The sequence below is a fragment of the Dryas octopetala genome, chromosome 5 (genome assembly GCF_963921425.1).
Source record: "Dryas octopetala chromosome 5, drDryOcto1.1, whole genome shotgun sequence".
NCBI classification, from domain to species: Eukaryota; Viridiplantae; Streptophyta; class Magnoliopsida; order Rosales; family Rosaceae; genus Dryas; species Dryas octopetala.
In genome coordinates this window covers 13356886-13373447 of record NC_141370.1, presented here as the reverse complement: position 1 = coordinate 13373447, position 16562 = coordinate 13356886, and the positions used below count along the sequence as shown (strand labels likewise).

At 38.3% G+C, this 16562-nt stretch overlaps 1 protein-coding gene and 1 pseudogene across 2 annotated transcripts in view; both read left to right on the top strand.

Annotated features, from left to right (window-relative positions):
• Window positions 1–1019: 1019 nt before the first annotated feature.
• LOC147284495 (putative disease resistance protein At5g66900) overlaps window positions 1020–16562 on the top strand; it is a 53872-nt gene continuing 38329 nt past the window's right edge. Inside the window, 8 exon segments of the mRNA XM_086242900.1 lie at window positions 1020–1223; window positions 1226–1341; window positions 1343–1479; window positions 1482–1609; window positions 1611–1674; window positions 1761–1906; window positions 6857–7129; window positions 7402–7763. Coding sequence (XP_086099026.1) covers window positions 1020–1223; window positions 1226–1341; window positions 1343–1479; window positions 1482–1609; window positions 1611–1674; window positions 1761–1906; window positions 6857–7129; window positions 7402–7763 — 1430 coding nt within the window.
• On the top strand, window positions 8526–13754 carry LOC147284498 (uncharacterized; annotated as a pseudogene). The gene is made up of 8 exons (XR_015122251.1): window positions 8526–9495; window positions 10008–10261; window positions 10361–10634; window positions 10800–11128; window positions 11894–12029; window positions 12136–12278; window positions 12700–12824; window positions 13096–13754. The product of XR_015122251.1 is annotated as an uncharacterized LOC147284498 (transcript).

Sequence of the window (16562 nt, the reverse complement as noted above, 5' to 3'; positions counted from 1 at the left end):
TGTAAAATGGATAAAATCATGATTTCTTACCCATTGAATTATGTAATATGATTTGAACTATTGGGTTCTTTATTAGAATATTAGTTCCTCAATTTTTGGTCCAAACTTTCCAATTTTGTTCCAATTAGAAAACAAAAAAGACTTTTCTCTACTTGATAAGGTTCGAGCACTACTCGAGAGGGTTCAAGTACCACATGAGGAGAACTCGAACACTAGTCAAATGTTATAATTCTAAAAATTTTAAAAAATGGATAATGCCTTATGTCCAAAACTTTTGGGTAATTTTTTAAGATTTTCCAAAAGTAAAATGAAAAATAACCTGAATCATAAGGATCTTACTTTGCTTTTTTGTTGAATTAAAACTTTCATGTAACAAGTGTAATACCTTATATATCTTTCTCTCTAATCACATGATAAGTCACATAATTAGAGTATAGATTCGTAGAATACATACCATATGGCATACGTCCTTGCTATATAAAAATAGTTGGATATATGAGGATACAATTCGTCATAAAAGCCCAAACCGGGCACAACACTTTAGGCACAAAAAGAGCAGCCCGCTGTGGGCAAAACAGAAGTACTGGCCCGAGAGAAAAACTAAAGGCTAGAAAGGTTAAAAAACAATAAAAGGTCCACTTCTCTAACAAGAGAGATGGAGCTACGGATTCAAACACCTAGCTCCTCCTGTTTTTCGTCAATGGAAATTATTGGAAATAGTAGTGAAATACAGATGCAGAGGTTGAAAAACTGTTTTATTTTATCAAAAAGAAAACTTTTGAAAAATAAACTGTTTTATTTTATGCAGGTTGGTGAGTTATCATTCTCCTTACCATGAAAGTCTCCTAGAAAGAGTGTTGCACCTGCTTCCCAAGTTCCCATTGAAGAAGACTCTATTCTTCTTTACATCAGGCATCATTCAAAGTAAGAGAAAATTGGGTTTTGCAAACTGCTCTGTTTTTTTTTACTGGAATTCAAGTTTTGTGATTTTGGTGTTGGGTTTTGTTGTAAAGACGAGAATGGCTGAGGTTGCAGGGGCTGCTCTAGGACTACCATTCAATCTGTTGTATGATGTTGTTAAGGAAGTGGTGAAGAAGGCTACAATGTTTAAACCCCTCCTCGAAGATCTCGAATCCACACTGAACTCTTTACAACCGCTGATCATTGAGATAGTAAAATACAACGAGGTGTTGGATCGTCGAAAGGAGGAAATAGAAAATTTTGAAAAAAAAAAATGAAGAACGGTATAGATCTCATTCGCAAATGCTCACAGGGTGGTTTCTTGATGAGGTTACAAAGGTATAAATACAACAACCAACTCCTTGAATTGGCTAAGTCTCTCCAGACTTATTAATATACTGAGAGTGCAAGGAGTAAGGGATGGGAAAGAGACCTTGGTGGATGGGAAGGAGACCTTGGCTACAGTGAAGCGACTTGAAGTAAAATTGGAGAATAAAGAGAATGTTGTGGTACAAATCAATCTGGAATTCAAGCTTGGGGTGCAGTACCTGAGCTTCCATCACTTACAGTTGGATTGGATGTGCCTTTGAAGGAATTGAAGGAGAAGCTTCTTAAGGATGATGCGGTGTCAATGCTTTTGCTCACTGCTAGCTCCTGGAGGATGTGGGAAAACCACTTTGGCAGCAAAGTTTTGGGAAAATGATGAAGTCAAAGGTATCATTTTGTATGTTTTGCTTTGTACAATTCTAGACATTTAAATGAGCCCTCAGTTATAGCTTTCTTGGATTTTATTTGCATAGGTAAATTTGGCAACAATATCTTCTTTGTCACTGTTTCACAAAAGCCCAGCTTGGACCTTATTTTAGAAGAACTATATCAACGCAAAGGTGCTCAGGTACCTACTCTCCAAAATGAAGAAAATGATGTTAAGTGTGTTGGATTTTCTGTATATGGTACCTGGAATGTAACCAGGAATGTAGGCTAAAGAGTACAGAGGGTTACAGAGAGGATTTCAGAGCAATGAGAGAGAGAAGAAGTAGGTACACGAAAAAGTCATGCTCATGTATGCAAGATGCACACACTAGCAAGCTATATTCCATTCCAAGAATTCTGTTATACAAAACGACACAGTAGCAGCCTTAAGACCGTTGCCACACACACGAGCCTATGAGCTCTTACAACAATACAAACATCACCCTATGAGGCAATGCCAACTAAGCAACGACATTTTAATTAACTAACTAAAACAGAAAACTTGGTTATAAGGCAAATGCCTTAATTAACTCTAATACTCCCTTCTAAGGATTTGACTGATATCACTCCAAGATGATTCCTCAGCTCATAGAATCTTTCTCTAGGAAGAGCCTTGGTGAAAATGTCAGCCAATTGTTCCTCACTCTTGCAGTACAGTAACTCAATCTCTCCTTCATTAATGGCATCTCTAATGAAATGGTACTTCCTCTTAATATGTTTGGACCTCTGATGAAAGACAGGATTCTTAGTCATAGCTATAGCTGATGTATTGTCACACATAAGTGGGGTTGCTTCCATTTGTTCCTCACCAAAATCATGTAACACAAATCTCAACCATATGGCTTGTGTTGTTGCTTCTGCAGCACTGACATACTCAGCCTCTGCTGTTGATAATGCCACACTGTGTTGTTTCACAGATGCCCAAGAGAAAACTCCACTTCCAAATGAAAATGCATAACCTGAGGTAGACTTCATGTCATCCTCATCTCCTCCCCAATCACTGTCACAGTATCCTATTAGGATTGCAGCAGAGTCTTTCTTGTACTGGATGCCAAAATCCAAAGTTCCCTGTATGTATCTCAGCACCCTTTTTGCAGTACCAATGTGCTTCATTGAGGGACAATGCATGAATCGAGCTAAGAGGCTTGCAGCAAACATGATGTCTGGTCTTGTAGCTGTCAAATAGAGTAAACTTCCCACCATTCTTCTGTATTGTTCTTCATTAGCTGGTGTACTTCCATCATTCTTCTTGAGTTTATCAGATGTTGCAAGAGGTGTAGAGACAGCCTTGCAATCTCTCAAGCCAAATTTTTCTAACAAACTTTGACCATACTTCTTTTGATGAATGAAAATGCTCCCTTCTAATTGGATTACACCAATTCCTAGAAAATGATGTAGCAGTCCCAAATCAGTCATCTCATATCTATTCATCATTTCTGCCTTGAAGTCTTCAAGCATGTTCATGCTACTGCCAGTGTAGACTATATCATCCACATAGAGTGAAACAATGAGTGTTCCCTGATTTTCTTTGTTCTTAACATAAAGAGTAGCTTCACTTGGGCTCTTCTCGAATCCACACTGCATCAAATATGTGTCTATGTTGCTGTACCAGGCCCTTGGTGCTTGCTTTAGGCCATAGAGAGCCTTGTGCAGCCTATATACTTTGTCTTCCTGCCCTTTAACAGTGAAGCCATCAGGTTGATCTACATAAACTTCCTCTTCTAGCTCTCCATTTAGAAAAGCAGATTTGACATCCAACTGATAGAGCTTCCAACCCTTTTGAGCTGATAAAGCAATTAAGGTTCTAATAGTGTCAAGCCTTGCCACAGGAGCAAATGTCTCATTGAAGTCAATTCCTGGTTTTTGTGTATAACCTTTGGCTACTAACCTAGCCTTGTGCTTCTGTATTGACCCATCAAGATTGAGTTTAGTCTTGAATATCCATTTTACACCAACAATTGGTTTGTTCCCTGGCCTATCAACCAGCTGCCAAGTTTGATTTTTCTCAATCATTTCAATTTCATTCTCCATAGCCTTCTGCCATGCCTTGTCTTTTGCTGCTTCCATATAGGTTTCTGGTTCCACAATGCTCATTTTGCAGTGAGCTAATACTTCATCAAGACTTCTCCACTTCTTTGGAGTAAAGTCATATGTGCTTGCTAGTTCTACTTCAGTTTCTGCTGCAAGTGGTGAGGGAGAGGTACTGGAACTTGAACTAGCATTAGGAGATGCAATTGGATTGAAGGGACTCTGTGGAGTTGAACACAAGACTTCATGCTCAGATTCAGTTTCAGCAGCTTGAGAATCCTCTTCATCACTCCATGGAACTGATATGTATTCAGTGGACTTTGATTCCCAATTCCACATTGCTGTCTCTTCAAAAATCACACTTCTAGAGACTATCACCTTATTGCTTTTGAGATCAAACACCCTATAACCTTTCTCTCTAGTTCCATATCCAACAAAAATTCCTTTCTGACTTGTATCATCCAGCTTGTGTCTCAATTGAGTAGGAATGTGTGTATAACACATTGAACAAAAAATTCTCAAATGCTTCACCCCTGGCTTCCTTCCACTGAAAACTTCAAATGGAGTTTGACCAATCAAGGCTCAAGTGGGGCACCTATTCAGAAGATACACAGCAGTGTTAACTGCTTCCCCCCAAAAATAATTAGGTAGCTTCTTCTCTTGTAACATAGCTCTTGCCATCTCCATAATTGTCCTATTCTTCCTCTCAGCCACTCCATTCTGCTGAGGAGAGTAAGCAATAGTGAGTTGCTTTTCTATTCCAAAGTCTTCACAAAACTTCTCAAACTCCATTGAGGTATACTCTCCCCCTCTGTCACTTCTTACTTTCTTCATTTTGTAACCACACTGAAGTTCTACCATTGCTTTAAACTTTCTGAATACAGTGAACACATCTGACTTTTGTCTCAAAAAGTATACCCAGCACATTCTTGACTTGTCATCAATGAATGTGAGAAAATACTTGTTTCCTCCCAAGGTTTCTGACATTGGTCCACAAACATCTGTGTGAACCAATTCTAGCAGATCAATAGCTCTAACAGTCTTCCCTATATCAAATGCTTCCCTGTGACTTTTGCTCAAAGCACATCCTTCATAAACATGCTCTCCTTTTGTGAGCTTTGGTAAGCCAATCACCATTTCTTTGTCCTGCAATTGCAGCATGCTCTCGAAATTCAAATGGCCAAGCCTTTTATGCCATTTCCAATTTGAACCAGCCACTGTGGCCTTCTTTTCCATCATTGGACTTATGTCCTCGAGTACAAGTGGGAAACACCTATTCCCTTTCATTTGAACTGCTGCCACAGAAGCTTTCATACTCTTATCTTCATAAATGTTCACCATGTACTCACCAAATACCAGCCAATAACCATGCTCCACCATTTGTCCAACACTGAGAAGATTTTCATCTAATCCTGGCACAATCATAACTTCTGTGATATACCTTGTTCCTCCCTTGGTTTGCACAGGCAAGACTCCCTTCCCAGTTGATTCCACAATGTCTCCAGTCCCCATTTTTATTTTGCATTTCATACTTCTGTCAATGTTGATCAGAAGTGACTCATGGCTAGTCATATGATTGCTGCAGCCACTATCTAAATACCAAACACCTTGCTCTTTCTCCACAGAGGCTTTGTGGCATGCATAGAACATGGTGGCAGGCTCATGGACCTGGTTTGCATAATTAGCAACCTGTCCCTTCTTGTGTGGTTGATGGCAATCCTTCATTACATGCCCAAACCTATCACAATTGTAGCATTTCACTTTTCCCTTGAACCAGCACTCTCCATAGTGAGCCTTATCACACACTTTGCACTTTGCCTTCCCAGTGTCACCTCCTGGTCTCAAATTAGATTGAACCTTGTTATCCCATTTCTTGGGTTTTCCCTTCCAACTCTTGAAGTTTCGTTTTCCCCCATCATGATTGTGAGATTTTGCTTGATTGTTCTGTCCTTTGGAGCCAATACTCATACTAGCAAAGGCCCTTTCCACCTTCTCATCATCTTCTTCATGCCTGCTTAGCCTTAACTCATAGCTTTTGAGAGAGGCAAAGATTTCATTTACAGACACAGAATTTAAGTCACTGGTTCTTTCAAGTACCACACACATAGGATCATAGACCTTAGTTACACTGATTAAGACCTTCTGCACCATTCTTTGTTGAGACAAACATTCACCATATTTTTCCATTTGGTTAGTTAAATCAAAGAAACGAGTAGAGTATTCAGATAAGGCTTCACTCTCCCTCATTCTCATATATTCAAACTCCTTCCTCAGACTTTGCAATTTAACTGACCTGGATTGTTCATCACCATGATACTCTGTTTGTAGAAGATCCCAAGCTCCCTTTGCAGTGTCTTGGTTGATAATCCGAGAGAAAATCTCTTTGGATACAGCCCCTTGAATGATGCCCAATGCCTTTGCATCTTTCATATTCTGCTCCTCCATGTAAGCTTCCAGTTCATCCTCCTCATCGATGCTGGATTCTCCTTCCTTCTTAGTCTTCTCCTTTTTCTTCTTTGGTTCTGGAATTGTAATTCCCTTTTCTACTAACTTCCAGATGCCATGTGACTTGAAGATAGTCACCATGCGCACCTTCCAGAATTCATACTCAGTACCATAAAAAATGGGAGCCCGTAGCTCACCACTCCCAGACCCAGCCATGCCTAGATCTAGATGGTTTTGCAACTCTGCTTTACTCTAGCTCACACACACAGTACAACGCCCAGTCACAGAACCAACCTGGCTCTGATACCATGTTGGATTTTCTATATATGGTACCTAGAATGTAACCAGGAATGTAGGCTAAAGAGTACAGAGGGTTACAGAGAGGATTTCAGAGCAATGAGAGAGAGAAGAAGTAGGTACACGAAAAAGTCATGCTCATGTATGCAAGATGCACACACCAGCAAGCTATATTCCATTCCAAGAATTCTGTTATACAAAACGACACAGTAGCAGCCTTAAGACCGTTGCCACACACACGAGCCTATGAGCTCTTACAACAATACAAACATCACCCTATGAGGCAATGCCAACTAAGCAACGACATTTTAATTAACTAACTAAAACAGAAAACTTGGTTATCAGGCAAATGCCTTAATTAACTCTAATAAAGTGGCTGCAACATTTTCTCAAGGAAGAAGGACAGAATCCTTTACTGTTGGTCCTGGAAGATGTTTGGCCTGGATCCGAATCTCTACTTCAGAAGTTTGATGAATTGAAAATGCCATATTACAAGATTTTGGTGACATCAAGATCTGAATTTCCAGGATTTGGTTATCCATATTATCTAAAATCATTGAATGATAACGATGCAATGACTCTTTTTCATCATTCAGCATCCCTGGGAGATAGGAGCTCTTATGTTCTAAAAGATCTTTCAAAAAAGGTGATTTCTTAGTCTGCAATGCACCACATTATGCTCACTTATCTTCATTTTTAATACAAAGCATACATACACACGAGTGAACACATCCATTTTACCACGTTAACCTGCAAATAATATATCATACATTTATGCTAACTTATGAACTAAAGCTAAAATTAATAAGAATAAAGAAAAGTAGATAATTATTTAACCATTTTCTCATCATCATGGAACCATTGAGATGCTTAAGAGAAACTTAGGTTTTCAGTCTGAAACTCAAATAGTAACTGCAGATAGTAGAGCGCTGTAAGGGATTTCCACTTGCCATTACCGTGGTTGGAAGATCACTTTGCGGAAAGCCTATAGAGTTGTGGCTTAAAAGAGTAACGGAGTGGACGAGAGGTTCTTCTGTTCTTGATTCTGAGACTGAATTGCTTTTTTGCCTTCAAAGTAGCTTAGATACCTTGGATGAAAAAGAGGCTATCATGAAGGAATGTTTCATAGACCTTGGTTCATTTCCTGAAGACACAAGAATCCCTGTTGCCGCTCTCATTAATATGTGGGTAGAGTTATATGAGCTAGATGAAGATTTCTTGTCCATTGCGAGCCTCCTGGAGCTCGCCACCCGAAGTTTGGCTAATCTTGTAGTTGGAAGGTATGGAGGCTTCTATGTTTCTCCTGCAAGATATTCTCATTCGACTTTCTCTATTTTCAAGATTGCAAGAGTTGCCTGTATCTGTTTTGGATCTTGGGCACTTACGGGAAGTGGTATGCGATGAAGACACAAAAATTTATGGGATCCCTTCAATCCCAGTACCACTCAAAGACAACATTAACCTGGATTGCTCCCCAAGCGTCGATTTTGAGACTCCTGTCTTTCCTCAATAAATGTTGGAGCAACATCTGTGTGATTTGTGTTGCATTTTTTACCTATCATTCTTCTTTTGTTGGATTTTGTGTTTGTTTGTAAAAACAATGTAAGAGTTATCCGGGATTTGTATACATTGTGTGTTTTTACTGCACACTGTTTAAATTATCAACAATTCTAGAGTTATCAAGTTTCCTCTACCAAATAGTCTGTCAAATCTTATTTGTAAGAGATATCAATGTCATGGAAATTACATCCTTATCATCAGGAATAACAAAATATAACCAAGGAGGCCCATTATCGATCCACACGTCACATACTGCTACAAGAATAACATATTGAGATAAGCAAGCTTAAATTTACAAACCTACTAATTAGAGAGACTATTTATTCATGTGTAACCTCGTTCAAGCTTTGTTCCATCTAGATTTCAGATGTATGCAATGCCAAATCTAGTGGAAAAGAACATTGACTATTGCAGTGATTTGGTGGAACAAGTCTGTCTCAAAAACATTGATGGGTGCTTTTGGTCAATGGAAATTATTGGAAAGAAAGATGCAGGGTGGTTCCAACCAATTTCTAGGCATCATCAGTTCAATTTGTACAACTCTTTCCTTCTTCCTTCTCTTTATCAAAAACAAAACATTTTAATGGACCAGAGTCGATCATTCAATGGTGGGCCCCACTCGGATATTTCAGTGGAGCTTTCCTCATGAATAATTAATCTTTTCTAAAACAGAGCCCAGCAGAGTCTCTGCAACCAACGAACATAGTTCTCTTCTTCATCTTTTGGGTCTTTCTGATCAGTGATCACCAACAAAGAGAAAATCGATAGCCTCTCAGTTTTTTTTCCACGTTTTCTAATCTGGCAAGATATTGCTCTGAGTCTGTTGTCTTAAACGTGAGAATGAAAAGAAAGCCAGTTTTCTGATTTTGGGGTCAGGTGTTGTAACTATGGCACAGGAGTTAATCGGAGGAGCAACATTTACACTGTTGTACGATGGCGTTAAGAAGGCGTTGGACGAGACAGCGACCTTTAAGTACCTCCTCAAAGATCTCAAATTCACACTAGAGTCTTTAACACGATTAAGGACCACAGCGATCCAACAGATAGGAGTGTATAATGTGGAATTGGGTCTTCCAAATGAAGAAATAGAAGATCTTGAAAGAAGAATGGAGGAGGGGGCAAAGCTGGTCGAAAAGTTGTCGAATTCTCGTTTGTGGAAGTGGAACTACTGCTGCATAAGTTGTTACATAGACCAACTTGTTGACTTGGACAGGGCTCTCAGAAGACTGTTAGAAAACCTCAAGTTGCAGGAAGCAAGGGATGTGAAGGAGCTGTTGGAGCTTTCAAGGAACCAAAGGAATAACCACAAAGAACTTGATGAAGTGAAGGGACTACTGTTAAATATAGAGAAGTTACTGCAGCAGAAAGAAGAGGATGTGATGGAGGCCTTGGCTTCCGGAAGAAATACAGAGACCATACCTGACCCAAATGAAGGGAATGGCGGGGAACAAGGTGACAATTATTTTCTTGGGAATTGGATTCTAACATTCTATATTGGCCTTCGAACTTTATCGTACGTATTTAACTAGACTCGCTCTGAACCTTATTTATTTCTGACAACGAAGATACTGCTAAAGTCAACTATCATATCATTTGTTAACTAAAAATTTTGGTGCCTATAGTGTTATTGCTTTATTATTATGGTGTTGGGTGTTGGGTGTTGTAAACATGGCAGTGGTGCCGTTAGAATTTGGAGGGGCTGGTCTTGAAAAGGCATTTTAGGTGCTTTTCTCATTGAAGCAAAATATATTCTTTATCTCAGAAATATTTTATTTGGCTTTAACGTACGTCTTGTGTGATCACAAAAAGTTAAATAAAAAGATTGAGAACCATTGTATTGCTTGGTTTTTAATGTTACTGGATTCCAAATTTATATTAAGACTCACATTTTCCACACTTCTAAAGTTTTGATTGAAACACATAATACAAATTTTCTGATTTTGTTAGTGTTGTAATTATGGCAGTGGCGTTGTTAGAAGGAGTAGATGCTTTACGCGCAGCATTTGGGATGTTGTTTGATGCTGTTAAAGAAGTGAAGGATAAGAATAAGATGTTTAAACCCCTCCTTGTATATCTCAAATCCACACTGGACTGCTTAAAACCGCTAATCGAAGAGATAGCACAACATAACAAGGTATTGAATCTTCCGAAGGAGGAACTGAAAAATTTTAGAATACAAATGGAGAAGGGTGTAGAGCTCATTCACAAGTGCTCCAAGGTTCGTCTGTGGGCTAGCTACAAAAAGCATAAATACACTGACAAACTTCTTGGATTGGATGAATCTCTTCAGACACTGTTACATATACTAAAAATGCAGGTAGCAAGAGATGTGAATGTCGTTCCGGCCATAAGTAATATAGAGGCTGTGATCAAGCAAATTGAAGGCAGTGGTGTGGTACAAAATCAAATTCAAACTAAAGGGTTGTGTGCAGTACCTAAACCTTCATTGCCTACAGTTCAATTGGATGCACTGGGCGTGCAAGGAACAAGGGATGTGAATGAGGCAGCGGTTTTGATAACGAATATTACAGAGGTGGGGGTCATGCAAATTGAAGGGAGTGATGTGGTACAAAATCACAATGAAATTAAAGGTTGGTATACCTTTGAATGAATTGAAGATGAAGCTTCTTAGGTGATGTTTGGTTTAAAGGAATGGAATGTAATCATTCCTATAAAAAGACCATTACAATGTTTCTCTTTTTCCTTAATCATCAAAAGTCATATATGATTTATGCATACTTTGTGTCATTCTCCAGGGGAATCAGGAAATGACAGCAGGAACAGAGTTTCAAACACCAGCAGCAGCGCAGGAAGCAGTCCATTTTTAGAAACAGAAAGCCTAAGAATGGACCAGTCACAGACTGATGGGAAAGTTTTGGAGAAATCCAACTTAAGAGCTTTCAGTTTTGCAGAGTTGAAGGCTTCTACTAGGAAATTCAGGCCAGAAGCAGTGGTTGGTGAGGGAGGCTTTGGGAAGGTTTTCAAGGGTTGGGTGAATGAGAAGACACTTGCACCTTCTAAGCCATTCAAAGGAATGACGGTTGCTATCAAAAAATTTAATCCACAAGGTTTCCCTGAGTGGCAGGTACTGTTTTCAATTTTAAGCAGCATTATTGCCTTAGCTTTATTACTAGTATTATTATTATTTTCAATTCCATAGGAATGCAGCAGGATATGGGTCTCACTTGAAAAGATCTGTCGTGTTCCTATTGATTACAAATGTTTAGAAAGGTAATGAATAATAAACTAACCATTAGTTTAGTGGTTTTTCTATCTATAATGTTAGAGATGTCGTAAATCCGAATCTCTCTCACCCACATATAAGTCATGAGGGAAAATAACGGTTCAATCATGGGCTTAAGTCGTGCATTGAATTAGTAAGCATTTAGGAGATTCTATTCATTTTCCTCATGCAGCACCCAACTTGGAAACTTATCTTCTTAATTATCCTTTCCCATAGCACTGATACTGTGTTTAAATTGTATGTTAGTCGCTCAGTAATTAATAAGTATGATGCTCTGTTGGGTCTTGCAACTCATTTTCAACTGATCGAAAACACCATTTTTTGTGTTGAACCCATTCAGCATGAGGATTATAATGTTAACATGGCATATAAATCTAATTCATTGATGGTCATATCAATCCTCAAAATCCTAGTACCTGTTGTGATTTTTTTTTTTTTGGTAAGAAGTACCTGTTGTGATTTTAATGCCATATTTTGATTGCTATCCTAGTTATACAATTTGGTGCAGAGCTATTTGTAACCCATTTTTTTCTTCCTACAATTTTTTCAGTATTTCGCTTTTTTCTAATGCTAATTATGTGAATCTTGTCAAATTTGAAAATAAAGTCAGAGATGAACTTTCTAGGAAAGGTTTCTCATCCCAACCTCATCAAGCTATTGGGATACTGTACAGAGAAAGAGGAGCTACTCCTTGTTTATGAGTTCATGCCGAGAGGAAGCTTGGGGAATCAACTGTTTACAAGTACAAAATCAATAACGAAAACAGAGAACTGAGAATAAATTGTTTTTCCTTGTTTACATCACAAATCTATTATGTTGTCTTGATCTAGAATTTTCATTTTGAGTAGGAAGCGCTACCGTTGAACCACTATCTTGGGACAACAGACTCAAAATAGCTATTGAAGCAGCTCAGGGACTGGCTTTCTTGCACACCTTAGAAGAACAAGTCATACATAGGAATATCAAGTCCTCAACCATATTACTTGATGGGGTTTGTTCTTTTTTATCCCAAGCTTTCTATCTCTCATTTAGTAATATGTATTATGCTCTATTTTGTTACTGAGAAGATAGAAAGGTTGGTCGTAACTAGTAACCATATAGAAATATAGCTGCCAATTTGGAATGAATAACTATTTAATGATTTCAAATTCCTTCTTGTCTATTCTTTTTTCTTTCTACCAAATACAGCATTATGTCAGACATAACAGAACATATGTAAGAAATAATGTTGCAACATTTTTATAGCTGCATTTATTCCTGATTTTTTTTCTCTTTTTTATAAGACTTGTTGAGAATTGAATAGAGCACTCTTACACTAGAGCAGACTTTTTGGATTAAGAATTTTCATTGTAAATGACATTGATTAAACCCTCCTTTTTGTTTTCCCCTGCTTCTGCATTTATCATTTGCAGAATTACAATGCAAAAATCTCAGGTTTAGGCTTGGCAAAATTGGGGCCAACTGGATGGAGAGTCACATGTGTCAACTAGGGTTATGGGCACATTTGGTTATGCTGCTCCAGAATATGTTGCAACAGGTAATGATATCTCTATAAAAAAAAATGGAAGCTACTTAGGAAATTTTATATATGAAGTTCATTATATGGAAATTTTATATGGAAGTTTGTTACATATTTACTTTATATATATGTTTCTACTAGGGGTATTGATGAATGAGACATCTTTTAGATGCAAATATTTTGTGAACGCCTATTCAAGCCAAAATATATAAAAAGTGTAGCATTATCCTTTTTGGGAAAGTAAATCAGCTGCTACGTCTAATGTGTACACACTATCATAAATTAACAGGTTATTTGTACGTGAAGAGCGATCTTTATAGCTTTGGTGTTGTGCTGCTGGAAATTCTGACAGGGTTACGAGTAATTGATAAAAACCGCCGTAGGGAAAAAATGAATCTGGTTGAGTGGGCTAAACCACTTCTCTCACATAAAAGAAAGTTGAAAACCATCATGGATGTACGGATAGAGGGCCAATATTCCTTCAAGGCAGCATTACAGACAGCACATCTTACTCTAAAATGCCTAGAACGAGATCCTAAAAAGCGACCTTCGATGAAAGAAGTTGTGGAGGCATTGCAACAGATTCAAGCAATCAACGGAAAACCAAAGCAATCCAAACTTACCTCTAAGCAATCTAGTTAGCTACTTCTAGTTCTCAATCCTATGCCCAACAGACGCTAGCTTCTTCTTCATTTCCGGTGCAATGGCACTCAATGAAGTAAAATGTCAATTTCACACCTTACAAGACTGAAGTGCTAAGATTGGATCCTACAGATTTTATGGATCAGACATTGAATTTAGAATGTTTGAACAATCGTCTTCTTTTTTGTTCTTCTTTCCATGATTTTTTATTTTTTGTAGCAATTGTTGGAATACATAAAAAAAATTCGATATGTTCTTGCAGTAACTATTTGTGCTGAGTTAATTGGAGGATTGTTTGTAAAACCATACAGCGTGTATCTTTTCTCTTTGCATTATCTTTTTTTCTAGCAATCATTTGAGTTCAGTTCAAATTTTACAGTTGGTGCTGACTTGAATCATTATACCAAGTGCCAACCGAAATTGCAGATTGCTGAATATCACAGGGTAGTTTACTAGTTTTTGGTTTACTCATGCTGCAACGCATGGGAAGATACAGAAATTTACAATGTGGGTTTGGATGGTGTATTGCCATAAATGATCAGCAGAACCGTATTACAATAATCTAGAATCTTGAGCACAGCACAAATATGACAAATTGACAACTATGAATCTTAAGCTGCGATTGTAAGCTTCAATTTGGTTCAACGAGTGGTGATACCATTAACACCACTGGACACTCGATCATAATCTATGGATACTCAGTTCTAAGAGTCACTTTGTTTCACATTTTCCAAACTACCCAATATAAGATACTGCTCTGTCTCTTATCTTAAATAGTTTGGTCAGGACACAATTCTTCACTCAAAGCCTAAACCAGGGCCAGCTACAAAGTAGGCCCTAAGAGAGCAGCCCGCTGTGGGCAAAACAAAAGCACAGGCCCAAGAGAAAAACTAAACGGCGCGAAACCAAGATGGGTGGGGCTATGCGCACCACCTTAAACCACTTAGTTGACCACCCTTCCATTTTTTGCCCATTTTGCCTATTTTACCCCTGAATTAAAAAAAAATAAAAAATAAAAAGCAAAAATCTGTTTTTCCAGAAAATGGCCGCCCAAAGAAAAACACCCCTCTAAAATGGCGATATCCAAAGAAAAACACTCAAACACCCCCCCTCCCCGCAAAGTCCTGCGAACCTCCCTCATCCACTCTCTCTCTCTCTCTCTTCCATATATGGCTGCAATCGGTGGGGATATGTGGGCTTTTTAAATTTTTTCTATTTTCATTTTTGAGTAAACTTTAAATTTAACTTTTTTATTAAAAAAAAAGTTATTAGGGTCAAGTAAGCAAATTGGTGGGTATCCTTATCTTTTTTTCTTCAAATTTTTAAATGCTATATCACATAAATTGACAAAAATACTCTTGAAGTTAACAGATAAATTGACGAAATTGGAGAATAGATGTCACATTGTCACATATGTGAAAGTATGGATGATTAATTGTAATGTTTTTTTTATGGGTGCTAATTATGCACATCCCATATAGTCTAAGATGGTATTAGTGCAAAAAAGCCTTGATTATCTATAGTGATTTGTGCATTTTTATTTTTTTTCATCTCTTTTTTGGATTTTTTGTGGAGACAAAATTAACGGGAATCCTTCAAGCACAATCTCGGAAAACATATAGATAAGGTGATCAAAGACGAATTTAGCCTAAATTGGCTCCCAAATTAAGCTACAATCTTGAAGCTTTCTTTCCTGAGTAAATGTTGGAGCAATGTCTGTGATTTGGCTTCATTCTTTTCCCCCAACTTTCTTTTTTTTGGATCTGAATTCTCTGCTAGTCCTTTGTATGCTAATTTTATACTAATCAATTAAAATTACGTGTTTATAAGAAGATTTGAATTTATGCGTCAATAAAGACAGAGGAGGTAGGGACTACTCTTGCACAAAAAATATACATGATGACAATAACTCACCAACTTTTTCTTTTTATGAAAAAGCCAGATATCAATGTCATGGAAATTACATGTTTATCGTTAGGAATAACATAAAATAACCAAGGAGGCCCATCTTGTTCGATCCACACATTAAATACTTCTACAGGAATAACATATTGAACAAGCTTAAATCTAAAAAACCTGCTAATTAGAGAAACTACTTATTCATGTGTAAGTGGTGTAACCTTGTTCAAGCTTTTAGCAAGTGTTGATCCATCCAGATTTCAGATGCATGTTGTTTGTACCGTTTTTTTGCCTAGCCATTTGGGCCCCACATTGAAGAGTTCGAAGAGGAAGACCCATGGCCTAGTCCATGAGATCTGATGATTAAAGAAACATGAAAAGCTCCCAAGAGAAGAAACCCATATGCACATTGGCCCATTGGCCCATTGGAGGCCTATATAAAGGCCCTTAACTTCACCACCAAGATAAAGGGATCTGGTTGCAAAAACCCGGTACCCAGCCGGTCCTGGCTCAGGGGACGACGCGGTGGTCTACAGCCGGCCTCCCCATTCTCTCTCTCTCTCTCTCTCTCTCTCTCTCTCTCTCTCTCTCTCTCTCTCTCTCTCTCTCTCCCTCTCTCTGTTTCTTTCCCTCTCCTCCCCTCTCCACCTTTCGCGCAAGGGACTATGAACGATTCCTCAAGCTGCTGAGCCTCGGCAACGACCCGATCGAACTGGGCACGAGCTCCGTAAAACAATCACAGATTGTTACGAAGCTGTGATTTGCTTAATCACAACTTATAGTCACATTTACTATTTTACTGTTTTATCTTTTAAATTGATTGTAACTGCTAGCTGGCAGCCTAGGCTGGGGTAAATTGTTTGTTAACGCAAGTATATAGGCCAACAGCTCTTTCCTTGTAAGCAGTGATTAAATAGAAAGTATCAATGGAATATCCTCTGGAGTCTTCGTGACTCCAGCTCTTCCTTCCATCTTCTCCTTCTTTTTCATTTCCTCTGCATATTCAGGTCAAGGTTGAAAGGGGTCTAACATTTGGTATCAGAGCCATTTAATCCTTGTTCCCTTCCTGTGTATGCCCCGCTAACTCACCCGCGCGAAGCAAATGGATACCTGTCTGACCGCCGTCGAAACTTCCATCACCGCTTTCACTACTGACCTTCAATCTTTGAGGGATTTCCTTCCAGCCACCGTTGATACACAACTCCGTGTGTATTT